This window comes from Aythya marila, assembly GCF_965140915.1.
Source record: "Aythya marila genome assembly, chromosome: 8".
Classification (NCBI taxonomy): Eukaryota; Metazoa; Chordata; class Aves; order Anseriformes; family Anatidae; genus Aythya; species Aythya marila.
Window position 1 is genome coordinate 9,930,375 of NC_139049.1, and position 27,402 is coordinate 9,957,776.

The 27,402-nt window shown below is 62.4% G+C and overlaps 5 protein-coding genes across 12 annotated transcripts; 1 reads left to right on the forward strand and 4 right to left on the reverse strand.

Moving 5' to 3' along the window:
• Positions 1-33: 33 nt before the first annotated feature.
• Positions 34-7,019, reverse strand: PRKAB2 (protein kinase AMP-activated non-catalytic subunit beta 2). Of its 2 annotated transcripts, XM_082766192.1 has the most exons (8): positions 6,884-7,019; positions 4,757-4,934; positions 4,399-4,565; positions 3,580-3,673; positions 2,897-3,017; positions 1,580-1,713; positions 1,290-1,358; positions 34-859 (listed from the first exon to the last, which is right to left on the reverse strand). In XM_082766192.1, the coding sequence occupies exons 2-8, from the start codon at positions 4,916-4,918 to the stop codon at positions 782-784; spliced, it is 825 nt and encodes a 274-aa protein (XP_082622318.1). In that variant the 5' UTR covers positions 4,919-4,934; positions 6,884-7,019; the 3' UTR covers positions 34-781. The 2 variants fall into 2 exon arrangements, with proteins under 2 accessions (XP_082622318.1, XP_082622319.1); XM_082766193.1 differs by lacking the exon at positions 6,884-7,019 and having other exon boundaries at positions 2,903-3,017; positions 4,757-5,229.
• A 671-nt stretch (positions 7,020-7,690) lies between these two features.
• Positions 7,691-11,063, reverse strand: LOC309880905 (flavin-containing monooxygenase 5-like; the record flags this gene model as incomplete). Its single annotated transcript, XM_082766322.1, has 8 exons — positions 10,846-11,063; positions 9,995-10,183; positions 9,753-9,915; positions 9,524-9,666; positions 8,958-9,157; positions 8,531-8,880; positions 8,128-8,200; positions 7,691-8,048 (listed from the first exon to the last, which is right to left on the reverse strand). The coding sequence occupies exons 1-8, from the start codon at positions 10,978-10,980 to the stop codon at positions 7,691-7,693; spliced, it is 1,611 nt and encodes a 536-aa protein (XP_082622448.1). The 5' UTR covers positions 10,981-11,063.
• A 515-nt stretch (positions 11,064-11,578) lies between these two features.
• LOC309880904 (flavin-containing monooxygenase 5-like) lies at positions 11,579-15,073 on the reverse strand. Its single transcript, XM_082766321.1, has 8 exons — positions 14,470-15,073; positions 14,073-14,261; positions 13,831-13,993; positions 13,458-13,600; positions 13,080-13,279; positions 12,616-12,965; positions 12,410-12,482; positions 11,579-12,289 (listed from the first exon to the last, which is right to left on the reverse strand). The coding sequence occupies exons 1-8, from the start codon at positions 14,599-14,601 to the stop codon at positions 11,944-11,946; spliced, it is 1,596 nt and encodes a 531-aa protein (XP_082622447.1). The 5' UTR covers positions 14,602-15,073; the 3' UTR covers positions 11,579-11,943.
• Positions 15,074-16,183: 1,110 nt separating this feature from the next.
• Positions 16,184-20,684, reverse strand: PLPP6 (phospholipid phosphatase 6). Of its 2 annotated transcripts, none has more exons than XM_082766324.1 (3): positions 20,560-20,684; positions 18,750-19,182; positions 16,184-16,985 (listed from the first exon to the last, which is right to left on the reverse strand). In XM_082766324.1, exons 2-3 carry the CDS (start codon positions 19,141-19,143, stop codon positions 16,615-16,617), a joined length of 765 nt encoding a protein of 254 aa, XP_082622450.1. In that variant the 5' UTR covers positions 19,144-19,182; positions 20,560-20,684; the 3' UTR covers positions 16,184-16,614. The 2 variants fall into 2 exon arrangements, with proteins under 2 accessions (XP_082622450.1, XP_082622449.1); XM_082766323.1 differs by having other exon boundaries at positions 20,546-20,582.
• Positions 20,685-20,766: 82 nt separating this feature from the next.
• On the forward strand, positions 20,767-27,046 carry FAM78B (family with sequence similarity 78 member B). 6 transcript variants are annotated; one of them, XR_014318025.1, is made up of 3 exons: positions 20,767-21,059; positions 23,470-24,602; positions 24,712-27,046. XR_014318025.1 is itself a non-coding variant. In XM_082766009.1 (2 exons), exons 1-2 carry the CDS (start codon positions 20,797-20,799, stop codon positions 23,990-23,992), a joined length of 786 nt encoding a protein of 261 aa, XP_082622135.1. In that variant the 5' UTR covers positions 20,767-20,796; the 3' UTR covers positions 23,993-27,046. The 6 variants fall into 6 exon arrangements, 4 of the variants coding, with proteins under 4 accessions (XP_082622135.1, XP_082622136.1, XP_082622137.1 ...); XR_014318026.1 differs by having other exon boundaries at positions 23,470-24,137; positions 24,220-27,046; XM_082766009.1 differs by having other exon boundaries at positions 23,470-27,046.
• The last annotated feature ends 356 nt before the right edge of the window (positions 27,047-27,402 follow it).

Here is a 27,402-nt window from a genome sequence, read left to right on the forward strand (position 1 = left end):
CAAATCCCCCCTCCAAGACCAGGCCAGCGGCACTGAGACCAATAAATACTGTAATAAATAGAGAAAACCCTGTCACATGGCACTGCTTCGGCAGCAGACGGTGCAGCTGGGGCACCTGCCGTGCCCCGCTCTCCTCCCCAGGGCCCCCCTTGAGCAGGTGCCCCTCTCGCTGTGCCGCCGGGGCGGGCGTTCAGGCGTTCAGTCCTTCGCGGCGCTGTCCTGGCAGCAGGGAAGCGTGGCTGCGTTTTGGCTGCTCCCTCCTCAGCGCTGAAGCCGGCGGAGGGCTGCAAGCTCGAAGCTGGGGAGCACGAGGAGGGGGCAGCCCCGCAGTCAGGGCTGGGGGACGGGGACCTCCCGGAGCCCCCAGCGAGCAGAGTGGCCTTGGAGACTCCTCGCCAGGGCAGCAGGAGGACGCGGTGCTGCTGGCCTGGGCTGAGGACGGTGCCAGGACGGCCTCGGGGCCCCTCGCAGGCTGGAGGAGATGGGTAAGGTGAAGCCCTTTCCGTGTCGGGAGCGAGGAAAGGCTGTTCTGGTGAGCAGCGAAGCAGCCCCGGACTCACAGAAGCCAAGGGGAGCTGGAGGTGGGTGGGAGCCAGGGCTTAAATCAAACCACACCAGTAGGATGGGGCAGTGGCACCGGCCCCAGCGGGCTCGGGCTCTGCGTCCCCGCCAGGTTTGAGGCTGGAGCCGGCAGCCAGTCCCCACACAAGTCCCGTGGCCCAGCGTGTGCAGACAAAGTGGCATTTCGTGTCCTGCGTGGGGGGGCGGGCGAGGCCCCGGCTCAGATGGGCTTGTAGAGCAGCGTGGTGACGTACTTCTTCTTGTAGCGGTGCGTGGCGCTGAGCACCATCACGCCGTCCTGCGGGAGGCACAGCGTCAGCTGGAGCAGGCGGGGGCTCCACGCAGCCCGGCCACACCACCCCAGCAGCAGGACACCCCGAAAGAGCTGTGAGCAAGGGGCTCCCACTGCTCTGTGGGTTCGGGGAGCCCCCCAGTGGGTCCCTGCTGTCCCAAGCCCCACAGCCAGCGAAACGCATCCACCCCGTGACAGGGCAAGGCGAGGGAAGGGTCAGGTGCAGATCCCAGCCCCACAGCACTGCAGGGAGGCAGCTACAGGGAATTTTGGGGCTGTAAGGCCACAACCTACACCCCTGCGTGTGCTACGTTTCACCAGGGAGCTGAGAGCTCCTTGCGTGGGTCTCCCAACCCCCTGCCACCGTCTCCACCCAGGTCCCAGCTCCTGGGAGCCGCAGCTGCTCCCCTTTCCTCACCCAAGGTCCTGCCCTTACCTTGATGGAGAGCGCGTAGAGGTGGTTGAGCATGACGTGGTTGGGTTCGGGCAGCAGGGCTGGGTCACACTAGGACAAGAGGAGTGTCAGGAGGGAACAGCAGAGCCCCGAACCCCCCCAACCACCACGGGGAGCAAGGAGCTGCCACCTCGGGCAACCTGAGCTGCTGGGTGGCTGCTCTGAACGTGAACACGGCCCAGCTGAGCGCCAGGCAGAGCAAGGGGCCAAACCAGAGCGGTGAATAGGAAAAGGTGACGTTATCTGCATGCAGGCAGCGTGCTGGTACCCACCGAGATGTTGGTGTCCTTGTTGAGGATGACCTGGAGGAGGTGAGGCGGGAGGATGGGGGGCGATTTGAAGCGCTCCTCGGGCCGGTACACGTACATCTCTTGGCCGTACGGGCCGGGTGGTGAACTCGATAAGTCTAAAGGGAGGAGACATGAGACGGATAAAGCAGGACTGACAAGCCCAGAGCAGCATCCAAGAGGGGCTTTCAGGCATTAATGTCTTCCATCAGCCCAGCCTGGGGTTAGCATGCAGTGGGGCAGCAGTGCAGGCTTGTCACATCTCACGGCTCGAAGCCACAGCAGCTAGGGGGCAGGTGGCTTGTTCTGTTTCAAAGGGGTCTTCAGGCACTAGTTCCCCCTTCGCCACATATCCTATAGCAACAGACCAGACTTCTCACAGCACAATAAGCAGCCAGGCAAGCCCTGGGCATTTCCAAGGCTGGCACATGCACTGACACAACACAGGCAGCCTGCGGTATCCACTCTGAGACCCCTACAAGACCCCTGTAGGGTCTCTCTCCACAAGCCAAGCAGCTGGCCAGCCCCCGAGCAGCACCGTTTGCAGCAGGCACAGCTCGCTGGTGCTGCACAACTGCCTGACGGGGAGGTCCCAGGATGGGAATTGCTGGTTTCGGAGCCGTTCAGCCTGGGTGAGGGACCACAGGAGCTCGCTGGCACTGGAAGCGGGACGGGCCGCATCTCCCAGCCACATCCAACCCCATGGTTTGGGGACAGCCAGCGCCCTGAAGGGCTCCACCTCCTCGGAGCTGCTGCTGTTGCTTGCGGGCTTCTCTTCAGGCTGGGGCTGCCCCTGAGACGGGGTTTATGCCTGAGCTCCCTGCCAGCACTGCCCGCGCGGTAACCCAACCTGCTGCTGTAAGACGAGCGGAGGAAGGTTCGCGACGTGCCAGCAACAGTACAAATCGCCCTGGCGTGAAAACCAGGGGCAGCTGCTGAAAATAACCCGGCTGCTGCTCTCACCTAGCTGTCGCCCCGGGTCGGATGACTTACTCACAGCCCAGCGGACAGAAAGGGGTGACGGTCCCGGCGCTCACCAGTCTGAAATGGCAGCTGCAGGCGGGCACCGACCCTGCCCTGGGACGGCGCTAGCACAGAGCAAGTTACAGCAGCACAGCCCCTCGTGGAGACGAGGCCGTGGCTGCGTGCTGCTGAGGACACGGGCAGGACACGCTGCCAAACCCGAATCTCTCCAGGCCTACGCCTCTGCTCGGGGGGTCCGTTCACCCCCCCGAGCAGCGAGTCTCAGAGCAGGAGGTGGAGAACAGCGCATGCAAAGCCGCAACGCCAGAAAAAACTCACCCCGACCTGAGGTTTCTGAGCTCTCCAGGGAATCCACCTTCAAAGCATCGAACACCTCGAAGTCAGACTTCTTGACGTGAATCAGGTTGTTGATTGTCCCCATCTGGCTGGTGACCACAGGCTGGAGAGAGCAGAGGTAAGAGTCTTCCTGCGTTACCCTCAGCTGAAGCGCACCCAGATCCTCCCAGCCCACGCTGCCTTTGCTGTGTCATTATCTCAGAGCACAGGTAGCAAAAGTCTAGCTCTACTCTGTGCTTGCAGATCTCTGCTGATTATCCTGGGAGGATTTCCCTTTGCTCCCAGGCTCCTGCATCACCTCCTGCTTTCATTCTCCTTCCTGCTGCATGCTGATGGGCAAGTGTTCTCTCCTTCCCCGATCCTTTGTGAGTCAGGTTGGAGGAGAACCTGCAAGTGAATGCTGACCCACGGTTTGTCCTTCCACATAGCTGACTCCAAATGGGCCTTTAAAGGTTTCTGGGGTCTCACTGGCACCCAATACCTTCCCATACAGCATGTCCAAACCCATAGGAACCAGCCTCTGAAAGGATTTCAGAGTGGGATGGAGCTCTGCTTTTATCTTGGTGGATACCCTCTGCTCTTCCTGCTCTCCCTCTGCTGCGGTCACATCATTCCTAATCCCCTGCCCAGGGCACGATCTGCAGGAATAAAGCTTTGCGAGTTACCTCGGATGGGTCATGCACCCACTGGCCGTCCACAAAGAATTTGTACTGGTGCTCTCCTTCCGGGAGGTCCAGGATAGCGACGAAGTCGTTGTGGCTGTGCAGAGAGAAGAGACGTGGCACACCATCACCCTGGTGATGCTCTGGATGCTGCCCTTCCGTGGGGTCCCAAAAAAGAGCACGCTCAGAGCCCCAGCATGACCCAAACCCCTAGGAGCCCGGCCGCAAGGAGCACAGGAGTTCAGCTTGCAGCCCTGCCCCGCGTGCCCAGGGAAGCCGTTGTGTCAGACGCTGCGTGCAAGGCTGTGTGGGCAACACATCTAAACTTGTGCTGGCACTGCAGGGTGAGAGCAGGAAGCACAACAGCTCTGAATCGAGATAAACCCATGCCAGAGATTTGCTGGGGTTATGCCTGGAGTCCTGCACAGCGTTTCCAGGAAAAACAGAGATGTATTGCAGAGCAACAAGAAAATCACGATGGCAGGGAGACGTGTGAGGGACGACTCAACAGCCCCCACTAGGCATGGAGTAAGGCCTCAGCCCGGGGAAGAGCTCCCAGGGAACTGCAGCACACCTGGGCAGGGCTTTGGGGCCAGGGCTGCAGCCGTGTGGCATCCAGCTGGGAAAACAAAGTGGCCCGTCCCGTCCCGTGCCGCTGTTTCACAACTTCCTACCACCACAGCAGCACCACCCCGGGGAGAAGCTGGCCGTGTGTTGGTGACCTCCAGCTCAGGCATTTTGAGCTGAGAAAAGCCAGGTGAGCGAGAGGAACAGCGCCCGGCACCGAGAGGAGAGCGCAGGGTGACCCGAGGGGCTGCCCACCTCTTGATGAGCGGGATCTTGGTGCTCCAGTTGTTGAAGGACCCGGAGATGAAGACCTCTTTGCCCCCGTCAGCCCAGCGGATGACAGTGGGGCGAGCCTGTTGGGATGGTTTCACCGACTCCTCCAGATCCGGCTGCCACGACACGAACTCCTTGTCCCCGGGGATCTGACAAAGAACACCAGAGCCTGGCTCAGACACGGCGACAACGGGGGCCACGCTCACTTTCCCCTCACTTCACTCGCTAAAATCCCTCTCCACGCAAACAGCCTGAGCCCAGCACTGGGCTCTGGGACAAGCTGAAGCGCCAGGCAGGACCCCAAACGTTAAGGAGTGTGAAGGCAGCAGCCATCCCCTACCTTGGAGTCGTGGGAGCTGAACACGCTGGGGTCGTCGGTGCTGCCCACCATGATCTTGTGCGGGTGCTCCTTGGCGGCGTGGGGCGTGCTGGAGCCGTCGGAGCGGTGGGACTTGGAGCCATGGCGCTCCCCGGACACTCTCTCGCTGGTGGTGTTGCCCATGGCAGCTCAGCAGCCCCTGGGGGAGGAAGAGGAGGGCAGCGTGCCTCTGCCCGCGGGCTCCCGCAGCGAGGAGAGGAGCGAGAGCGCTGCTTCCCAGCGCCCTCGGCCAGGGCAGACTGACAGCAAGCCTAAAAAAGGCCCAAAGTTCATCCCCAGTGCCAAGTTTGGGAGCTGGAGGGGAGTTTAACAAACAAGACAGCTTGACCTAATTATAGCCCTATCCTTATGAACCATCATGATAGTTGCGCTGCTAATTGCTACCTTCTGAAGCAGATATGAGTCGTGCTGCGTCTTACACAAGCCCTCGCCAGGCAGCAGGGCACAGACGGGAAAAATAAAGCCAACCTTTACTGGCAGATCGGTTGCTTGGCACTCACAGAGCCTCTTTCACAGCCCCACAGTCGGGCTCTCCAGAAAAAAAATGCAATGTCCAGCAAGAAAACAGCCTGAGAGTGAAAGTAGCAGCTGTGTAACAACTCCCAACGCGTCTCCGAGAGCTCGCGGGCAGAAGAGCAGAGCCTGGAGCCTGGCAGGAGCAGCAGGGAGCGCTTACAGCGCCCGAGTGGAATCGCCCAAGCTGGAGCTCGGCCAAGGCAAGGGGCTATTGCTGTGGTGCCCGCAGGAAGCTCAGCTCTGATGGTGTTCGTATCTCGTTCACGTCTTGTTCAGGCTGCCACAGGTCCCGCAGCGGGTGGGATGGGCACGTCCAGCCACCCCGGCACCCTCATCCCCATCTTGCCCAGCCTGGAGAAGGCAACGCAGGCCCAGCTGGCCACGCAGCGCCCGGCCACGAGCAGCTACGCACCTCCTGGGACAGACACCAGAGCCATTAGGGTTACGAGGGAGTCTCCAGGCTCAGGTTTTCAGCAGCTGGGATGGGTCGGGGTTCTCGGCCCCTTCCCAGCTTTATTTTGCAGCTCCGCAGAGCAAGGCGGGAGGACGGCCAGCCTTGCTTCACCTGCTTAGTTGCAACATCTGGGGCTTTGTTTAGGAGATCGAGTTATACGCAGGGTGCCAGGCGAGGCTGCCAGCCAACGCCAGCCTTTAGCACATTACAGAGCAATTACTGAAGTATTTCTTAAATCCCTGGGGCTGGAGCACAGCTAGCCCACACGCCTACCCTCCTGCAGTGAGGACCAAGCATCCCTGAGTGCTCAGGCTGGGAGAGGAGCACCACACACCCCGACACCTTCCCCCTCTGCCCCAGAGGAGGTTTGCCCAGAGGTTTGTGCAGCTCCCCACACAACCTGTCCCTGGGTGGGTGTTGAGGTTTTTCCCCCAGCACCTCTGCTACGACTCCCTCACTGCTGGGCTGCAAGGCACGGTGGAAGGGCTGAACCTCTTGTATGGAGACAGACCTGAGCGATACACACAGGCTTTCTCAAAGCTCCCCTTTCTCTTCTCCACGAGGAATCCCCTCCCTTTGGCTGTCCCTACAGACCAGGCACCCTAAATGCTGCCGACACCACAGCCCAAGCAAGCCTCTGCAGTGAACCTGTCAGGCCCTGAGGGTTAAAAGCGATGGGGAGCAGCTCGTTGCTCAACGGGATAACGGCAGGGCGAGGGGGGACGGCTTTAAACTAAAAGAGGGGAGGTTTAGCTTAAAGGTTAGGAGGAAATTCTTCATTATAAGGGCGCTGGGGCGCTGCCACAGGCTGCCAGAGGGGCTGCGGGTGCCCCAGCCCTGGGGGCTGGATGGGGCTGGGGGCAGCCTGGGCTGGTGGGAGGGGGCCCTGCCCATGACAGGGGCTGGAGCTGGGTGGGCTTTGGGGTCCCCCATAGGGACACAGCCCCCGAGCAGCGACACCGGGGGGGCTCCGTTGACAGCGCGGGGCACGAAGCGCTGCCACAGCCCCACCGGGCACCCTCCGTGCCGCCCAGCCGCCACCCCGTCCCTGTCCCCGTCCCTGTCCCCGTCCCCCCGGCACCCCCCCAGACCCCGGCAGCCCCCGGCCGCGGCCCCACCTGCCCCCAACGCCGCCGCCGCCGCCTCTCCGCCTCCGCTCAAAATGGCGGCCGCCACCGCCGGCCTCTGCGGGGCGCTCTGCCCCGCCTCCATTTTGGGTGAGGGCGGCGCGGCTTCACGGCGGGCCGGCCGGGGCCGGGCGCCGCCATCTTTGCTGTGGGCAGCCCGCCATGGCGGTGGCGGGGCTGTGGGGACGAAGGAGGGGCAGAGCCTGGTCCTTCAGCCCCGGGGCACCGGGAAAGGCTTTATTGCCTCTTTTTTGGGGCTTGCGTTGTTGGTGTCCCGGCCTTCGCAGCCCGCAGAGGTGTTGGGAGGTGTGGGGGTGTGAGCCCAGTCCCCAGAGCGCCCCCCCCACCAGCAAAACCCCAAAGTGAGGAATAAGAACACAGAATCGTAAAATCAGAGAATATTCCGAGTTGGAAAGGACCTACAGGGGTAATGGAGTCCAACTCCTGGCGCCACAGGGCTGTACCCAAAATTTCTGACCATACAGCTATACAACCATATAGCCATACGACCATATAGCCATATAGCCATACAGCCACATGACCATACAGCCATAGGACTATATAGCCATAGGACCATATAACCACACGACCATATAGCCACACAACCATATAGCCACACAACGATATAGCCACATGACCATATAACCACACGACCATATAGCCACACAACCATATAGCCACATGACCATATAATCACATGACCATACAACCATATAGCCATACGACCATACAGCCACACGGCTATATGACCAACAGCACAAGGCAGCCACCAGGACCCCAATTCCCCTTCCTTTTGGGCTAAGGCGAGAGCGAGACGTAGACGAGCGTGGCGGCGATCAATCCGATGCTGAAGCACACCTTGAGGAGGTGCGGCACCGAGCTGGAGCGCGGCCCCGAGCACCCAGCCGCGCCGCACAGGGGCTGGAGGACGCGCTGCCGCTGGGTCAGGATGGCGGCGCGGGCGCCCCGCCAGGCTCCCGGGCCCCGCAGGCGGTACTGGTAGGGCGTGCAGGGCCCCAGCAGCACCTCCAGCGCCAGCGGGGGGTCGGTGAGGAAGAGCAGGGGCAGGTTGGGCTTGACGCCCAGCTGGCAGGCCAGCTCGTCCATGTAGGGGATGTAATCCACCTGGATGGTGTGCCGCCGGCTCGCCACGTACCTGCGGGCAGGGAGGGAGGCTCGGTGTGTGGGCACCGGGTGGGGGTGACGGCAGGGGGAATGCTTTGTAGGGTCCTTACCGCTTGGCCATCTTCTCCTTGGTTTGTGCAATGTCGGCCAGCATGGTGCTGGTTGGCGGCAGCTCCTGCAGCCCTGGGGAAGGAGAGGAAGGAGGGAGAGCCGTGCTCCTGGCTGACGTGGGCCTCTGTACCCAGTATGGCCTCTGCTCGTGCTTTGCCACCAAGCAGGGAGCAAGAGGGAGGCATGTGCAAAGAAAGAAAAGGGAGAAAGTAGGCTGCAGGCAAGAAGACCTGTTACCAACCCCGCAAGATTAAAAAGTGCAAGGCTTGTTGTGAAATGCAGTGTTGGTTTTTGTTCCTACACAGGAGGAGAACAAAAGGAGGAGGAGGTGCCACCAGCTGAATGACTTGGCTTTGCTGCACCTGGAAGATCCTGGCTGCACCCTCCACCCACCTCGCTTACCCTTGAAGATGTGGGTGGCCCAGCGACACTGGAGCTCCGAGATGGGCATGATGGCTCCCAGGGGCTGGATGAAGCCGATGAAAGCCAGCGTCGGCTTCTCCAGGCCGACGGGGAACATGAATTTGTAGAGAGAGGCCTGGTTCTCCACCACCTTCACACACTCCTCGAGGAAGGGGAAGGAGAAGCTGTACCCCGTGGCAAAGACCACGGCGTCGATGTCTTCCCTGGTGCCGTCCTCGAAGATGGCAGATGTCTCCGTGAACTCCTGGATGTTGGGCTTCACCCGCACCCTGCCCGAAATGATGCGGTTGGGCAGGTCGTCGTTGATGGTCGCGTGCTGACTGAGGGCCCTGGAGGACACAGACAGAGCTCGTGGGGCCAGGCTGGGGGCACCAGCAGGTCCCCGCGGCACTGCCTGGGTGCTCACCGGTGCTGGGGCTGCAGGCCGTAGAGCGAGTGGTCAAAGCGGGCGTTGAGCTTCCTCTCTAGCACAAAGTTGCTCACGGAGAGGGGCAGCAGGCTCTGGAGGAGCTGGATGAAGCGGCTGAGGTAGGAGAAGTCGAAGGGGTAGCCACCTTCCGCCACCCGGTGCATCACCCAGGCCCCGCGCTTGGTGCTGAGGAAGACCTGGGAGGAAGGAGAAGGGAGGCAGCGGTGTCGAGCCACGTCCCACTGTGGTCCCGTTCAGGTACTCTTATATATGATATGCTGGCGTATTATATTATAGGCTCTGGAGGGCTGGGCCCTACTGTGCCCCTTGGGTGGATTGAGAGGGGATGAGGCGCTTTGGATGGGTGCAGTGCTGGGGGGAGAGCAGATATTGTTTGGTGCCCTCTGGAATCGGATCGCTCTTTCAATAAATACCCTAGTGAGGGACATTTCACCTGAAGCTTGCTGCCGACCCAAACTCAGATTGCTTGGGCTGGGAATAAAATCAGGCTGGGAGCAAAGAGGAGCAGGAGAGTGTCAAGCCTGGCTGGCTCCGCAGCTCACCTGCTTGGCCGTGTGGCTCAGCTCCACCGCGATATCGATGCCCGAATTCCCGGTGCCGACCACCACGACCTGCTTCCCCGTGAAGGCCCGCGGGCTCTTGTAGTCCCGGCTGTGCAAGTACCAGCCCTCAAAACTCTCCAGCCCTGCAAGAAAAGAGCAAAGCCGTGCTGGGTGCGGGTGGGTGGCCTCGGGAGAGGTAAGCACCTGGTGGCAGGGGCGCGGGGCGTACCGGGGAAGGTGTGCAGCGGGAGGTGCGCGTCGGTGTGGTGCCCGGTGCACACCAGCACGGCGTCAAAGACATCCGACTGCTGCTTGCCCTCGCTCTCGGTCACCACCTCCCAGCGGCCTGTGGAGGCGAAGTCGGGGCTCTTGGACACACGGCACACGCTGGTCTGGGCAGGGGGGAGCGGGAATCAGCGTTTTGCAGCCCCCTGGACCCTCATGTCCCCCCCCCAGGTCCCCGTCTCTCACCCCGAAGCGGACGTGCCGCAGCAGGTCGAAGCGCCGGGCGTACATGCGGAAGTACTCCATGATCTTGGAGTGGTGCATGTAGTTGGGGAAGTCGTCGGGGATGGGGAAGTCGCTGAAGCACATCATCTCCTTGGAGGTGTTGATGATGACGGAGCGGTAGATGCTGGCGCGGCCCTCCTCGGGCTGCTCCTGCGGGCGCGGGGCACGGCTCAGCGCCAGCCAGGGGGAGATTCGAGGGGTTCCCAAAGCCCCCCGTGGTGCCACTGCCCCACGAGCCCCACAGGGTGCTGGTGTCAGCTCAGTGGCTGTTCCTGCTCTCAGTGTCTCTGCCTTGGCTCTGCTCCATCGCCGTTCCACACCCACCACGGGCAAAAGCAGCGTTGTTGTAGCCAAGCAGCCCCAAAACCCAGGCTGGTGCCGTGCAGCGTGCCCCAGGCTCCCGTGCTCGTGGCAGGGCAGGGCAGGGCAGCGAGGCACGCCTGGTTGGCGGGGGTCCCGGCAAAAAGAGGCAGCAGCAGCGCTCGGCGGGGGCAGGAACAAATCCGGGGGTTCCCCCGGGCAGGCAGCGCCTGGTGCCGGTGCGTGGGAGAGGCAGAGGAGCAGGGAGAGGAGCAGCCCGGGCTGCCAGGGCTGGGCTGGGCAGGAGGGGACGGGGACAGGTAGGGAAGGGACGCCACCAGCAGCAGGGCAGCTGGGGAGCTGCGGGGTGGGCACAGGGGATGGGAGGGGTGGGAGAGAAGCCAGCGGGGAAGGGAGGGGATGGGGAGAGCGAAGCCAGAGCAGCGAGCCCCGGGGTGAGGGCCGGCCCCAGTCGCGGGTCCATGGGCAGCCTGAAATGGTGTGGGGCTTACCTGGAAGCGCCACAGCCCCCCGATATCCCCGCTCCTCTCGAAGCAGGTGGGCTCCAGCCCCTCGTCCAGGCAGCATTTCAGGGCGCACAGGCCCGAGGCGCCGGCACCGATGACGGCCACTCTCTGCGCAGCCATGGCCGGCGGTGGCAGCAAGGTGAGGCTGGCGGGGGGCACAGGAGGCGTGCAGGGCCGCTCGGGCAGCACCAGGCGTCCCGGTGCTTCCCAGCAGGGGTGGCCGAGGGCAGCGGGGGCATTGCGAGAGGTTTCATCCAGACGTGATCTACAGGTTCCCACGGCGCCGCGCCACACCTCCCGCCCGCCCTCCCTCCCTCCGCAAAGGGGTCATTATCTTCGGGAAGCACTTCACCACCTCGGAGAGCCACCCCCAGGAATTTCCTGGGTGTGGGGGCTGAGCCGTGGCCCCGCTCCAAATTTTGGCAAGTCACGGGGTGGAAAACGAGATGGGGGGGATGCTCCGGGCACCGCTGCCAGCCTCGGTGTGTGGTGGCCAGGGGCAGCCGGCGCTGTGCCAGGTCCCCAACCCGTGTCCCCATGGGGCCGTGTGTGACAGGGTGGGACAGATCCGTGCTGCTGTCACCCCAGGCATCTGCTCCAGCTCCGCGTGCCCCAGACAAGGCTGCTTTGCCGTGGATGTATGGGTGTGTATGCATAGCCCAAGCTGTGCGTGTCCCCAGCACGCAGGGGGATGTGAATAATAGGACAGGTTCCTGGCTCTGTTTAAGACACTTTAATCCAGTTAGAAATTTCACCGTGCCTTCGCCGTGAAGGTATCAGCATCGGAGGAGGCCCCTTGGGTATGCAGGTGACAGAACAGCCCGGCCAGTCCCCGCTGGGTGCCAGCGGTGCCTGAGCAGGGTGGGGTTTTCCCTACACAAGGGCAGGGTTTTTCCCCCATCCTGCTGCAGCCGCGGGGCATTATTTGGGGCTGCCACATCTGGGAGGCTCCAGTGCCTCAGCTTCGCTGCTCAGGGCTGTGCCAGCAAGCGGATCGCCCTCCGGGCACGGGGGGCACGGCTGCCGTGGGGACGCACGGCCCCCCCCTGCCCTTGCCAACCCCACCAGGCAGCGAGCGGGGGCCTAGAGGAGGAGGAAGATGACGGCGAAGACGGCCACGGCCACGGCCAGCTTGCGGAGGAGCGGCAGGACGGAGGCCGAGCTGTTCTCCTCCACGGGCCGCGTCTGCAGGGGCTGGAGGACGCGCTGCCGCTGGGTCAGGATGGCAGCGCGGGCGCCCCGCCAGGCTCCCGGGCCCCGCAGGCGGTACTGGTAGGGCGTGCAGGGCCCCAGCAGCACCTCCAGCGCCAGCGGGGGGTCGGTGAGGAAGAGCAGGGGCAAGTTGGGCTTGACGCCCAGCTGGCAGGCCAGCTCGTCCATGTAGGGGATGTAATCCACCTGGATGGTGTGCCGCCGGCTCGCCACGTACCTGCGGGCAGGGAGGGAGGGCTGGAGCCCCTTCTCTGGTGGCACGTAGGCACGGGAGCCCACTGGCAGCCCCCACTAGCCCACAGTGCCTTGTCCCAGCTGGTTCCTGGCGGGGTCTTACCGCTTGGCCATCTCTTCCTTCTTGTGCTTGATGTCAGCCTCCATGGCGTGCCTCGGCGGCAGCGTGCTCAGCCCTGGGGGGAAGAGGCACAACTCAGGGGGCTGCACGAGCAAAGGCACGGCTGGCTGCTGCCTCCCAGACACGGCTGGGCACCGTCTGCCCCAGCTGTGGGGCTGCAGGCTCTGGGGGCATTTTGCCTCGCTTACCCTTGAAGACGCGGGTGGCCCAGCGACACTGGAGCTCCGAGATGGGCATGATGGCTCCCAGGGGCTGGATGAAGCCGATGAAAGCCAGCGTCGGCTTCTCCAGGTCGACGGGGAAGACGTATTTGTAGAGGGAGACCTGGTTCTCTACCACCTTCACACACTCCTCGAGGAAGGGGAAGGAGAAGCTGTACCCCGTGGCAAAGACCACGGCGTCGATGTCTTCCCTGGTGCCGTCCTCGAAGATGGCAGATGTCTCCGTGAACTCCTGGATGTTGGGCTTCACCCGCACCCTGCCCGAAATGATGCGGTTGGGCAGGTCGTCGTTGACGGTCGGGTGCTGGTCGAAGACCCTGGAGGACACAGAAGGAGCCGTCAGGGCAGCGGGGTGGGGAGAATCTGCGGTGTCCTGCCCCAGGGGGGGGCTCGTCCCCGGGGGTGGCGTTGGAGGGCGCGTCCCTCGTCACCTGTGCTTTGGCTTCAGGCCGTAGTGCGCGTGGTCGAACCTCATGTTGAGCTGCCGCTCCGCGAAGCCGCTCGCCATGGAGGAGGTGAGCAGCTGCTGCATCAGGGCCTTCAGGCGGGTGGTGAAGACGATGTCGATGGGGTAGCCCTGCTGCCCAACGCGGTTGAAGATCCACGCACCGCGGCGGGTGCTGAGGAAGACCTGGGCGAACGGGAAAGTCACCTCCTGAGAGCTGTGGTGGTCGTGGGGACACCAAAGACCCCCCCAAATGGGTGTCCTCGGGGAGATGGTGGTCCCAAGCCTGCGGTGTCCCACCTGGGGACGGTGCCACCAGGCACGGGGACGCTCTGCCCGCGGGGCCCCCGCTGCTGCTGCTCACCTGCTTGGCCGTCTGGCTGATCTCCACAGCCAGGTCCGAGCCCGAGTTCCCGATCCCGATGATAACGACCCTCTTGTCCCTGAAGTCCTGCGGGTCCTTGTAGTCACGGCTGTGCAGGTAGCGGCCCTTGAACTTCTCGATGCCTGTGGGGAGGGAGGAGGGATGCTGTGCCGGGCTGGAGGCCACCCCAAAACGAAGCAGGATCCGTGCTGTGACCCCGGGGAGCCTTCCCTGGCTCTGCCAGACCCACCCCAGGGCCAAACCACGCAGGAAAACCCATGGAACCGGGAGAAAAAGCAGCGAGGAGAGCAGGCACAGCCACAGCACGGCTTTTTGGGGGCTTTTTTTTCACAGCGAGGGGCACGGGGCGTACCGGGGAAGGCGTGCAGCGGGAGGTGCGCGTCGGTGTGGTGCCCGGTGCACACCAGCACGGCGTCAAAGACATCCGACTGCTGCTTGCCCTCGCTCTCGGTCACCACCTCCCAGCGGCCCGTGGTGGCGAAGTCGGGGCTCTTGGACACGCGGCACACGCTGGTCTGGGCAGGGGGGAGCGGGAATCAGCGTCTTGCAGCCCCCTGGACCCTCATGTCCCCCCCCAAGGTCCCCGTCTCTCACCCCGAAGCGGACGTGCCGCAGCAGGTCGAAGCGCCGGGCGTACATGCGGAAGTACTCCATGATCTTGGAGTGGTGCATGTAGTTGGGGAAGTCGTCGGGGATGGGGAAGTCGCTGAAGCACATCATCTCCTTGGAGGTGTTGATGATGACAGAGCGGTAGATGCTGGCACGGCCCTCCTCGGGCTGCTCCTGCGGGCGCGGGGCACAGCTCAATGTCCCTCTGTCCCCGGCCCCACGCAGGTCACTGCCTCGTGACGGAGCCAGGGGGGTTCTGCCACCGTGAGGCTCCCCAGGACCCACCGGGACGTGCACGGATCCTGCCCCAGGACCACCCCGTGGCCGGCTTCGGTGCCTTGCTGTCACCCGCAGCCAGCACGGCTTACCTCCAACCTCTTACCTCAAACCTCCACAGCCCGCCGATGTCCCTGCTCCTCTCGAAGCAGACGGGCTCCAGCCCCTCGTCCAGGCAGGCTTTGATGGCGCACAGCCCGCTGCTGCCCCCGCCGATGACGGCCACCCGCCTCGCCATGCCGCCCTGCGCCACCCAGCCTCGGCCGGGGCCGCTTGTGGCCTGGTTTTATGGCGCTCGGCGGCGAGGGGGAGCCTCCCCTGCCCTCACTCCTCCCACGGAGCCACGGGGCAGGCTGCCAGCTCTTGGCTCGCTCCGGCTGCTTCGTTTTTCCGGCAGAGATTTGGGCCAGCAGCCGCCCCGGCACCCGCTTGGGGTCCCCCACTGCAGGGGACACCTCGGGGGGCTGCCCGGAGCGGGGCAAGGGGCAGCTCAGCCCCGCGGTGTGCACGCTGGAAAATCAAACATTGCCTTGAACTTTTACCTGCAGGATTATCGGGATCAGCCCAGACCTGCTTACGCCGAACGCCGCTGGTACCCTGTGGGTGGGTGAAGTGGCTCTGGCAGCCCCGGGGGCACCCTCCCCACGTCACCCACGTCCCCGCAGCCGTGGCTCGCTCCTGGCCGCCCCTTTCCCAGCCCCGCAGCCCCCCTCGGCTCTGCTGGGACCCCTCTGCCAGCTCCACGGGGCCAGCACAAGGAGGACAGCTCGCCTGGGCTTTCCTCCCGTCCCTCCCCACCCCGCTGCGCTGCGAAATGGCTGCACGGCTTGCTGTCGTGCTGTCCCCTCTCCTTTGGCAGCTGCCAGAGGAACCGAAAGTCCCCACAGGCCGGGACTCTGCCCCCGCTGTGCTCACGACCACAACCTCTGTGCTGCGTGGGACGGGCTGCCCGGCACCCTGCTGCCCTCGCCGTGGCCTCGTGTGGGCATCAGTGCCATGGCTTTTTGGTTTTTTAACTTGATTTTTTTCCAGGGACTTAATGGCCACGAGCAGCCCCACCTGGCCCCACTCGTTCCTCACACCCCCAGCGCTATTTAAGCACTGCCCAGAGCCCTCGCTCCCTGCCTGCTGTGCCTGCAGCCTCGCCACCATCAATTTCCTGATTATCTGCACTCTTGGCTCATTTTGCAAGGTACGGTGGGATCAGCCCTGGCTGGCAGAGTCCCTGCCAGCTCTGCTGTTGCCCTCTACTCCCCCGCGATGCCTTCCCCCATAGGGCAGAAGGGGATTGCTGAAGCCCTGTTCCTCGCCTGCCGCCCAGTGGAAGGAGCAGCCTCACCTTCGGGAGGGTTTTGGGGAACGCAGGCAGGGATCTGAGCAGCCCTGGGCTGGGTGAGGGTCACGGCTTTCCCCTAACCCCCCAGCGAGGCGATTCCCGCAGCAAGGGGGAACGTTTTAAGGCCCCAGGAGAGGGTGAGGCAGGAGCCGGACTCCCGGTGGTCCTCTCCTGCCAAGAAAAACTGGAAGAAAAGGTTGCCAGGATGAATGGTGGCAGTGCAGGGGAGCCGAGGCAGTTGGTACAGCTCCACGTTGTTGCCCCTGGGTGACTGAAAATCCTGTGGACGGGGAAAAAGAGCTGCAAAGCTCTGCACGGCGGCATTAAGAGCAGGCTGCTGCTGCTTGGGGGCTGCTTCCCCATCCCCTGGAGATCCCACGGATGGCCCAAACCCCCGGCTGCCCCCTTCCCTTCCCCGCAGCACTGGGAGCCAGGTGCCCGTGTCCCTGTTGGCCTTGGTGCAGCGCCTAAACCAGGGGCGATAGGAAGGAGACGCATTGCTCAGGAGGCAGAGCTCTTTATAAACCCGAGGACAGGCCCCAGCAGCATCATCATCTGTATTTACAGCACACAGCTAACCTGGGAAACTGCAGGGAAACCTCTGTGAAGCCCCAGCTATTCCACCCACCGCTGGCTAATGCAGCAGGTGCCTGGCGAGGGCACCCTGATTCACAGGATCAGCAGCGAGCTGCCAGGGGGTGCACAGACCCCTCCCCGGGCTCTGCGTTGTCCCTGGGGAGCGCTCGGTGCCTGGAGCAGGGCGAGACAGCACCTAACCACAGGCCTGGGAGCCTGCAGCGTTGCTAGTGTGAAATTTTGGCTGGAGAACTATCAGTTCGAGTCCCGGTAGCCCCCTTTCTCTGTGTGTGCGTGTGTGGAGAGAACGGGGTGTGAGCCTCCTCCTCCGGGAGGCTCTCAGTGGGTCCAGAGAGCAAAGAGGGCAGGCGCGTTGAGCGGGGAGAGCCAGCAGTACTCCACCACGCCGTACAGCCCGTAGCCCAGCAGCAGGCCGAAGAGCACGTCCGTCACGTTGTGCCTGCCCAGCATCACCCTGGAGACGCCGACGACGAGGGCCCAGAGCACCACCAGCACCCGCAGCGGCACGGCGAGCACCAGGTGGTGCAGCACGAAGCGGCACACCAGGGCGGCGCGGGTGGCGTGGCCCGAGGGGAAGGAGTACTTGTCCACCGAGACGGTGACGAACATGTCCATCTTGTTGTGCGTGGGCCGCGGCCGCCGCACGATGCCTTTCACCACCGCCACCAGCACCAGGTCCAGCAGCAAGGCTAGGAGGAGGAAGAGGAGTGAGAAATAAGGTTAATTTCCTCGTGGGAAATGAGACAAAAACAGGAGGCGAGTTGTGAACCAAGGAAACTCAGAGCTACCAACGCCTGCCCAGAGAAGGCAGTCTGCTTCTGCCCGAGCACACCTCCGTCAGCACTCTGCTGTACGGCATTTATTGGTGTAAAACCCAGCATTCGCAGCTCAGGGCTCAAATCCTGCCTTGTTTTGAAAGCCCCAGCAGGGTTAACGTTCCCTCCTGCCTCTGCTGACTCAGCATGGCTCTGCACGCCCTGCTTTGACCCAGGTAAATGATCAATCCACCTCAGCTGCGCCTTGGTGTGAGGGGGGGTCCCTGTGTCCTCAGTGGGTCTGGGGGCTTGCAGCTCCACATCTGGCTTCTCCCTGCTGCTGGGGGCACTGGTGTACAAGTTAAACACCCTTTACTCAGCTCTTAAAAATGGGGTGAACTAAACAACAGCAGCTTGCTCCCAGGAGCCTAAAGGCTGCTGTGGCAGAAGTCAGAGGTGAAGTGTCTGAGAAATGCTCCGTCAGGACTTGGCAAGAGCAGCTGCTCGCACCGGGCAGCGCCTTCGCTATCTCAGCCCAGCTTGTGGTGCTGGCAGGAGCTGCTTCTTCCAGGGAAAGCTTGTCTGAGAGACTGATTTCTGCCCTACGGCCTGTGCCTGGGCACAAAGTCCTTCCTTCGGTCACTTTAGTTTACTCCCTTTGGTTAATCATTTAAGAACAAATGTTATTTGTGTTTTTTTTTTTTTTTTTTTTTTTTTTCTTAGAAGTAAACCTAGTTCAATCACTTCTTTTGGGAGATTCAGCTCATTCCCCATGTGGGTGCTGCAGGACCCCAAGGTGGGTGGCTCTAGCTGGACGCAGCCCTGGTGCCAGAACAAGCTTGCTCTGAGTAATGGTTTTATACTAAAACAGGGCAGATCTAGATTAGATATTTGCAATAAATTCTTCACTATGAGGGAGGTGAGGCACTGAACAGGCTGCCCAGAGAAGCGGTGTTTGCCCCATCCCTGGAAGTGCCCAGGGCCAGGCTGGATGGGGCTGGGGGCAGCCTGGGCTGGTGGGAGGTGTCCCTGCCCATGGCAGGGGGTGGAACTGGGTGGGCTTTAAGCTCCCTTCCAACCCAAACCATTCTGTGGAAAGAGGGCAGAAGCCACCAGGTCCCTTCCCACCAGTGCTGTAATTTAGCCATACACTGCTAAATGGAAAAGATGCACGAAAGCATGCACTTCCCACCAAGCAAACCGAGATTCAATCACTGTGAGACACCTATAATTTTACAACTTAAAAGCTGGGAATCCAGAAAGGTCTGTTGTTCTGGCACTACGGCTGCTTCAAAGCGAGCAAAAATGAATTTACATGTACCTCCCAGGACAGGATGCTGGAGGGAAAGAGTACAGCACCAGGTGTGATTAAAATGCATGCTTTGGGTGAAGTTTCCACATTGGCTTTTACAGATCAGTGCCTGCAGCAAGCCCACGGGCGCAGTGTTTGGAAACTGGAGCTGCCACCCGGGTGCCACACGGACACAGGTTTTTGGAAGCCGGAGCAGCCACCCGTGTACTGCATGGGCACAATGTCTGGAAGCTGGAGCAGCCACCCAGGTACTGCAGCTCCAGGCAGACATGCCAGCTGCTGGGAACCAGACGGCTCCCCCCGGGCTGTGACACCCAGCTTTCCTCAGCCCTTCCCCATCCCTCTGGCCCCATCCTCCCACCGTGGCGGCCCCCTCCTGGCCTCACCAAAGAGCAGGTTGAGCAGCACCTCCCTGGCGGCCGAGCTGTCGCTCTGGCAGAGCCCGTAGAAGGTGCCCAGCAGCCAGGGGATGCCGTGCCCTGACACCTCCACCACCTTCAGCAGCGGCCGGGCGCTGCCCCAGGCCGAGGCCTCCCCGGCGCACACTCCCAGGCGCTTGGAGGCCCAGAGGTCGACGGCGAGCAGGGAGCTGAGGGCGATGCCCACGAAGGACGGGTTCAGCCTCATGCAGTCCTCCTCAGGCAGCGGCGGGGGTGCGGAGCCCCCGGACTCACGGCGGCGGTTCGGGCTGTCCGGGGCCGTGGGGCCGCGCTGGCTCAGCAGGGACACGAACTCCGGGCGGCCGGCGCGGCGCTCGCGGCTGCTGCGAGGGCTGGGCATGGCGCCGGGATGGGGACCGGGACCGGGATGGGACCAGACCTGGAGAGGCCAAGGCGGGTCACCCACTGCTGGGCTGCCTCCTGCTGTCACCTCACAGGCCCAGCTGCCCCCGGTGCCCCCCAGGTACCTCCCTGGTGTCCCTCAGTGCCCTTGGGTATCCCCGAATATCCCCCCAGTGCCTCCTGGTACCCCTCCGGTGCCCCCTGTACTCCCCCAGTGCCCTCCAGTACCCTCCCAGTATCCCTTCAGTGCCCCCAGTACCTCCCAAGTACCCCCTGTACTCTCCCAGTGCCCTCCGGTACCCTCCCGGTATCCCCTTAGTGCCCCCAGTATCCCCCAACTACCCCTCCGGTGTCCCCTGTACCCCTCCGGTACCTCTCGGTGCCCTCCGGTACCCTCCCAGTATCCCCTCATCGCCCCCAGTACCTCCCAAATGCCCCCTGTACTCTCCCATTGCCCTCCAGTACCCTCCCAGTATCCCCTTAGTGCCCCCAGTATCCCCCAAGTACCCCTCTGGTGCCCCTTGTACCCTCCCGGTACCTCTTGGTGCCCTCTGGTACCCTCCCAGTATCCCCTCAGTGCCCCCTGTACTCTCCCAGTGCTCTCCAGTACCCTCCCAGTATCCCCTTAGTGCCTCCAGTCTCCCCCAAGTACCCTTCTGGTGCCCCTTGTACCCTACCGGTACCTCCCTGGTGCCCTCTGGTACCCTTCTAGTACCTCTCGGTGCCCTCCGGTACCATCTCAGTATCCCCTTAGTGCCCCCAGTATCCCCCAACTACCCCTCTGGTGCCCCCTGTACCCCTCCGGTACCCTCCCAGTATCCCCTCATCGCCCCCAGTACCTCCCAAATGCCCCATGTACCCTCCCATTGCCTTCCAGTACCCTCCCAGTATCCCCTTAGTGCCCCCCAGTTTCCCCCAAGTACCCTTCTGGTGCCCCTTGTACCCTACCGGTACCTCCCTGGTGCCCTCCGGTACCATCCCAGTATCCCCTTAGTGCCCCCAGTATCCCCCAACTACCCCTCCGGTGCCCCCTGTACCCTCCCAGTATCTCTCCGGTGCCCCGTGTGTTCACCCGGTGCCCTCCAGTATCTCCCCGGTGTCTCCCGGTACCCCTCCGGTTCCCCCTGTACCCCTCCGGTACCTCTCGGTGCCCACCAGTACCCTCCCAGTATCCCCTCAGTGCCTCCCAGTCTCCCCTAATTCCCCCTCCGGTGCCCCCTGTACCCTCCCGGTACCTCCCCGGTACCCCCTATACCCCCCCGGTACCCTCCCGGTCCCCCCCCAGTCTCCCCTCAGTGCCCCCAGTCTCCCCCGGGCCCCCCCCGGTGCCCCTTGTACCCCCCCGTTACCCCCCATACCCCCCCGTACCCCCCGTTCCCCCCGGTGCCGCCCCCCGTTACCACAGCGACCGCACCGGGCGCCGCCGCCTCCTTCCTTTCCCCTAGCGGCGGTGCCGGCGGACGGTGGCCGCCGAGGGCCTGAAAAGCAGCGGCGGCGGCGCCTTCGCCCTCCCGGTGCCGGTGCCGGCGCCGGTGCCGGTGCTGGGCGGCGATGGCGATGATGCCGGGGCTGGGGGGGAGCGGGCGCTGTGCCCCGCGGCTGGGCGGGGGGTGAGCTCGGTGCCACCGGCAGGGAGGAGCAGGCAGCGGCCATGGGTTGCCTGCAGAGCGTGGCGTGCAAGGCGCGGGTGCGGCGGGAGCAGATCGTGGTGTCCGACGTGTCCGCCACCATCGAGCCCGCCGCCACCGCCATCGAGGAGAGCTCGCCCGTGGTGCTGCGCTACCGCACGCCCTACTTCCGCGCCTCCGCCCGCGTCCTCATGCCGCCCATCGCCCGCCGCCACACCTGGGTGGTGGGCTGGATCCAGGCCTGCAACCACATGGAGTTCTACAACACCTACAGCGACCTCGGCGTGTGAGCTGCGGGCGTGTGGGGTGGCGGCGGTGGGGTGCGTGGTGGGGTTGGTGTGATGTCTTGGGGGCGGGGTGAGGGGCTGCCGGGGGTCCCGGTGTCGTTGCGTGGTGGGGATGGGGGCTCTGGGGCTGTGCTGTAAGGGGTTGGAGGTTGCAGTGTGGTGCTGTGAGGTGGTGGGGTCCCGGCACTATTATGTGATGGGGATGGAGGTTCTGGTACTGTTATGTGATAGGGATGGAGGACCTGGTGCCATTCCTTAAGAGGTCAGAGACCCCATAGTGGTGCTGTGAGGTGATGGGGTCCCAGCACTACTAAGTGATGGGGATGGAGGTCCTGGTACCATTACATGATGGGGATAGAGGTCCTGATGCTGTTCCTTAAGAAGTCAGAGACCCCATAGTGGACCTGAGAGGTAATGGGGTCCCAGCGCAGTTACATGATGGGGACGGAGGGCCTGGTGCCATTCCATGAGGGGCCAGAAACCCTAGTGTGGTTCTGTGAGGTGATGGGGTCCAGGTACCATTATGTGATGGGGATGGAGGTCCTGGTGCCATTCCTTAAGAAGTCAGAGACCCCATAGTGGACCTGAGAGGTAATGGGGTCCCAGCACAGTTACATGATGGGGTCAGAAGCCCCTGGTGCCATTCTGTATGGGGTCAGAGACCCCATAGTGGTGCTGTGAGGTGATGGGACCCTGGTACCATTACATGACGGGGATGGAGCCCCTGGTGCTATTCCTTAAGAGGTCAGAGACCCCAGTAAGGCCCTGTGAGGTGATGGGGTCCCGCTGCCATTACATGATGGGGACAGAGACCCCACTGCCATTCTGTTCAGGGCCAGACACCCCAGTGTGGTCCTGTGAGGTGATGGGGTCCCGGTACCATTACATGATGGGACAGAGGCCCTGGCACCATCCCATGAGGCACCACAGACCCCATAGCAGTCCTGTGAGGGGGTGGGCCCCCAGCGTGGTCCTGTGAGGGGTCAGGGACCCCGGTGCCATTACACGATGGGGACAGAGGCCCCAGCACGGTTCCCCGCTGTCCTCCCTCGACGCCATGGCCTCGTGTCCCTTGTTGCCGCCCTTCCGGGAGCGTTTTGAGCTGAAACCCTTTGAAGGCTCCACGCAGGTGGCTCAGGAGGACGCCAAGGAGCACATCTGCAGCCAGGCCCATCCCTGGCCCGTCCCACCGACCTCATTTCTCCCGGTTCCTTCCCCGGGAGCAGCAGAGCCCTGATTTCTCTCAGACAGTGAGGGGGGGCTCGCAGAAAGCCCCATGGGGCCCGCGTGGCCCCAGCTGTGGCTGGAGCAGCTCCCCCGGCCCCAATCTGCCTGGGGCCCTGCCTTTGCCTTGAGGTGTGGTGATGTTCCCATTTTTTTTGGGTAAAGATACTGGCATGAGGTGAGCCTGACCTGCCTCGAGACAGACCCAGCACAGGTGATCCTTGACCACCTCTCACTCTGGGTGGCTTTAAATTTAAAATCATGGATTCAGCATCCAAATCATGTGGGTTTTCCCATTCTCAGGACTTTAGGAAAGACGCCCGGGAGCTGGGCTAGGGCTCGCCAGAGCCAGGTGGCCGCCGTCCCCGTTCCCAGCTCGTAGCGGCCACGTGGAGATCCCCTGCCTCGCCGCGCCCGCCTGGCGGTGTTCGTGTGGGCCACAGCCAAGATTTTGGCTGGAATTTCCCCCCCCCCCACAACCCCAGCAGCGCGGCAGGGATTTCATCACAGCGGCAGCAGGCGTAATTGTGATATTTAATTGCTGCACATGTGTCTCAGCCTATATTTAGGGGTGTAAGAACGGCAGACGGAGCTGCAGGCATGGGGGGAGCTGCTCCAGGCTCGGCGTGTGCGGTCGTGGCGGTGCTGCAGCTGACACACAGCGAGGTGTTTTTTTCTCTTTTTCTCCTTTCTTTCTTTAGATCCAGAGCTGATTAAGGAGAGCGTGACCCGCGAAAGGCTCAGAAATGAGTTTTGGCCCGTTTGGTTAGATGGCAGGTTAATTAAAATGCTGTTGTGCTGGCAGAGCGGAGGCTTCTGCTGGCCCCAACTGACTCAGCGAAGGAGCTGAAGACAAATTTGTGCTTGAATGAGGTCCTCGGTGGCTTCCTGCAGGTGGGAAGATGGTTCCCAAGCTCTGCTCTTGAGTCAGCGCTGCTGGAGGGAGGATCTGGTGGCTGATGCCAGAGACGGGCTCTGGTGCGTGGCTCTGGCTGGGCACGAAGCCTCCGGTGGCTGCAGGAGAAATGGCTTTTTCTGGGGGATTTTGGACTGAATCGTTATCCCTTTATCTGTGCTCTTTCCCCCTGGTCTAAAGCAGGTGCTGGCACACTGGGGCTCACCTCAGTCCCTCCCTTGCTGTCTCCAATTCCCCAATAACCTGCCCCTTCTCTCTCCGTTCCCTAGGTCGAGCTGGGAGCTGCCCGACCTGCGAGAAGGAAGAGTAAAAGCCATCAGCGACTCCGATGGGGTGAGCTACCCCTGGTACGGCAACACCACGGAAACGGTGACCCTGGTCGGCCCCACGAACAAGATCTCCAGGTTCTCGGTGAGCATGAACGACAACTTCTACCCCAGCGTGACGTGGGCTGTCCCCGTGAGCAACAGCAACGTGCCGCTGCTGACCAGGATTAAAAGGGACCAGAGCTTCACCACCTGGCTGGTGGCCATGAACACCACCACCAAGGAGAAGATCATCCTGCAGACCATCAAGTGGAGGATGCGAGTGGACATTGAGGTCGATCCCATGCAGCTCCTGGGGCAGCGGGCACGGCTGGTGGGCAGGACTCAGCAGGAGCAGCCCCGGATCCTGAGCAGGATGGAGCCCATCCCGCCCAACGCACTAGTGAAACCCAACGCCAACGATGCCCAAGTCCTCATGTGGAGACCCAAGCGAGGCCAGCCCATCGTCGTGATACCGCCCAAGTAGCGCAGCACCGGGGCGCGTGCCGACGCGCGGGGTTCCTGAGCCAAAGCAGACCTCCTGGGTTCGCCTGCCTTTCGTAGCTGCGCTTGGAAACACGGCTTCTCCTCAGCTGGAAAGAGAGCGTCAGCCTGGCCCGGCCGCCGAGCTGGTGGATCCCCCAGGAGGTGGATTTGAGGGCTGGTGGCTGGAAAAGAGGCTGGCTTGGCTAACCACCTCCTGCTTCCCTGCAGGGAGACGTGAGGAGCGAGAGCGCCATCCAACCGTGCCTGTGGCAAATGCTGCTTCCACCCCGCCAGCCGTAGAAGAGTCGAGACCACGCCTGCCAGTCGGGGCGGGGGGCTCTGCGCAGCCGCCCTGCCCCTGGGTGTCTCTACCTATGCATTTGGGATGGATAATCAGCCCGTTGTCACGCTCGCTGGGACTTGGCAGGGCCTGGGAGCAGCGCGGGAGCCCGGTGACAGGGGGCGTCTGTGCCCGAGAGGGGCTCCCCGCAGCGGGACGTTTTGCATGCATCTCGGTGTGTTTGGAGTAGTCGTGAACGTAGGAGGTGGCGTAGTTCATTCCCGTCTTGGAGTGAGACCTAAGGGCAGGTTACCCGTCCCTTAGTTTTAAGGTGCACTAAATCTTTGCAGTTCCTCAACCTCCCCCTCCCCATCCCCGCCAGCCCTTTTCTTTCCTTTTTATTTTTATTTTTTTATTTATTTTTAATTTTTTTTTTGCAGAAGCAAAAATGAATCCTCAGCCAGCAGAGGAGCCGCGCGCGGCGCCTGTTTACCCAGGCGAGGGAGAGCAGGCAGTTACTGACGGCGTTTGCGTGGTAGCCAAAAATCCTTGGAGGTACTCCAGGATTCGGGTGCTTCCACTGCCGACGGGAGCCCGTGAGCGACAAGTTGGGCGCTTGCTCATCTTCCCTGCAAACGCCTGCTCGTGTGGGGACCTCATCCGGAGCCACCCGTGGAGCTGAGCAGCTCAGGGGTGCGCACGGGGAGGAGGAGGGCGCGCTGCCTCGTGCCGCTGCAGCTGTCTGGCAGATAAGGGATTCCTTTTTACTTGCCTTTCTCTTCTCCTCGCCCCCTGCTCTTGCCTCGCCGCCCGGACCGCTGGCATCGTTCTGGTCGGCGAGGAGGTGCTGGTGCTGCGGGCTGGGCGCTCAATTCCCTGCTTTTTTTGGCAGGGGAGCAACGTTTTTTCTCTTTCAGCTGTGCCCTGGTGGTTGCACCCTCCTGGATGCAGCAGAGGCAGGAGCCACGGCGGCTCTGCCCCTGCCCAGGGCCAGCTTCGGGCTCCCTGTGTTCCCCGAGGGGCCTGGGCAGACGAATGTGGCTTTTGCTGCTTTCCCTTCTCTCTTCGCTTCGCCCTGCTGTCCCTCTGTCTGTGAGGTTTTGCTGCTGCGGGGCTGTGGGGTGCTTCCCCAGCGTGGGACACGCACCCCAAGCCTCTGGGAGCCGCTCCCTGCAGGCAGAGGGACTCCCCAGGCGTCTTAGACCAAAAATCCCTGTGAAATCCCCAGGCTATTCATGATCCTTGGTAGCGTTCGCCACGGGTTTGGCTCCTTCTGTCCCTTCTGGGAGCGCCGCGTGCCGGCACCTCGAGCACTTCCAGGTGCTGTGGGCTGCGGCCCCGCTCGGCCTGGCGCAGGCAGAGGGGTTTGGTGGGCTGGGATCCGGCGGATTTCGGGTCAGTGAGGGCTGGGTGAACCCTTCTGCGAGGAGGGTGTGAAGGGGAGGCAGGCGCCGGGCTCTGGTTTGCTTTGCTCCCCTGCAGGGCGCCCCGTTTTTGGGAGATTCGGCCAGGGTTTTCATACCGACGCACAATCACAGCCATCGCTGACGTTTCCTTTCTCAAAAGTGTGCCTGGCAAGCCCTTGGAAACTTCGGGTCCAATTTGTTGTAAACTTTGAGGGAGGAGGCGGAGGGGGGAAGTACCTTTCGGTGCGAAATAAGAAAAAAAAAAAACAAAAAAACAAAAAAAGTGTATTTTTGACCCGCTGGGGTTTTTCCCCCAGAGGCGATGGTCAGGGCAGCGGTGCTGGGAGCAGGAGGGTGCAGGTGTGGGGCCGCCTCCTCCCTCCTTCCCTGCTCCCAGCCGGCGCCTCGTTATCTCAGGGAGGATCCCGAGGTGCCCCCTTCTCCTCCATCCCCTGGCGTTTTTGGGGCCGTGCCCCCACGCCGCTCGGGCGCTGCGGGAAGCGTCCGTCCGTCCCTCTGGCTTCAGGGCATGGCTTCGTGGTGCAGGGGAACGCCTGCGGGGCAGGCGCCGGCACTGCCGCCCCTCTCCTCCCCGGCTTATTTATTTATTTATTCCCCTATTTGTATTTATTTATTTATTTATTTGGCGTTTATTTATTGATTTGTATTTATCGACGGCTGGAACGCGGGGCGGGAGGGGGGTCAGCAGGGGTGGCTGGGTCCCCCCCTATATCCCCCCCCTCCCTTCCCTGTGGATTTTGGGAGCGCCGACAGGGAGGGTTGCTCGCGGGCACCTGCTCCCATCCTGTCCCCTTTCGGGAGGGAAGGGAGAACTGGGGAAAAGGAAGGGGGACGACGCAGATGCCTGCAGGGAGGACGTCCCGTGCCCGTCCTTTCCCCGCAGAAGCCCCCTCGTGCCCCCTCCCCAGGCGCTGCGCTCCCTCCCGTGCCCGTCCCTATTTATTGGCCCGGCCTCCCGGTGTCTTTCTGTTTGGCTCGCGCTGAATTTGCTGTTGCCAATTTCCGGAGATGGTGATCGGAGCGAGGACGCGTGGGTGTCGCTACGGAGGAAAGAGAAGATCAGGTATTCTGCTGCCGTCTGGGGAAAATCGGAAGGAAGAGGAGACGAAAGCTGGTTTTGCAGAGTGCCTTAAACACAAATGACTTTACCGAGTAGGGGGCTTGGACTTCTGTCTTTGGATGTTATTGCAAACTCGAACAAACGTCGCATTTCACTTCTCTGGGATTAAAAGCAAAACGTTCGACCTGTGCTGGAACCCAGGTGTTCTGTCTGCTTGAGTAACTCCGGCTGCCTCGGGCTGGCAAACTCGCAGGGAGCAGAGGGATGCAGAGGGATGCTTGCTGCCCTCTTCCCTTGGGCAATCAGATCAAGGGGAGGGCATTTCTTGCCACGCTCCTGCAAGAAACCAGCAGCTCTCGCAGCTTGTGGGTGACTTGGGAAGCTGTCAAGCTTGGGGAGTGCTGAGAAAATGCCCAGAGAAGGGAGGTTTCCCCTTTGGAATTGCAGCTCCCCCTCCCACTTCTTGCAGAAATATTCCGTGTGTTGTCCCTGACAGCAATTAGGTATGAATGGAATTTATTTTGGCAACGAAAGGGGGAGTTCCCAGCCTGAAAGGCAGCTGCTTCTAGGCAAGGATGGCCTCAGTGGGGTGGCCCGGCCGGGGTCTGTGTTGGGGTGCTGGAGGACAGGCACTGGCTGTGAGG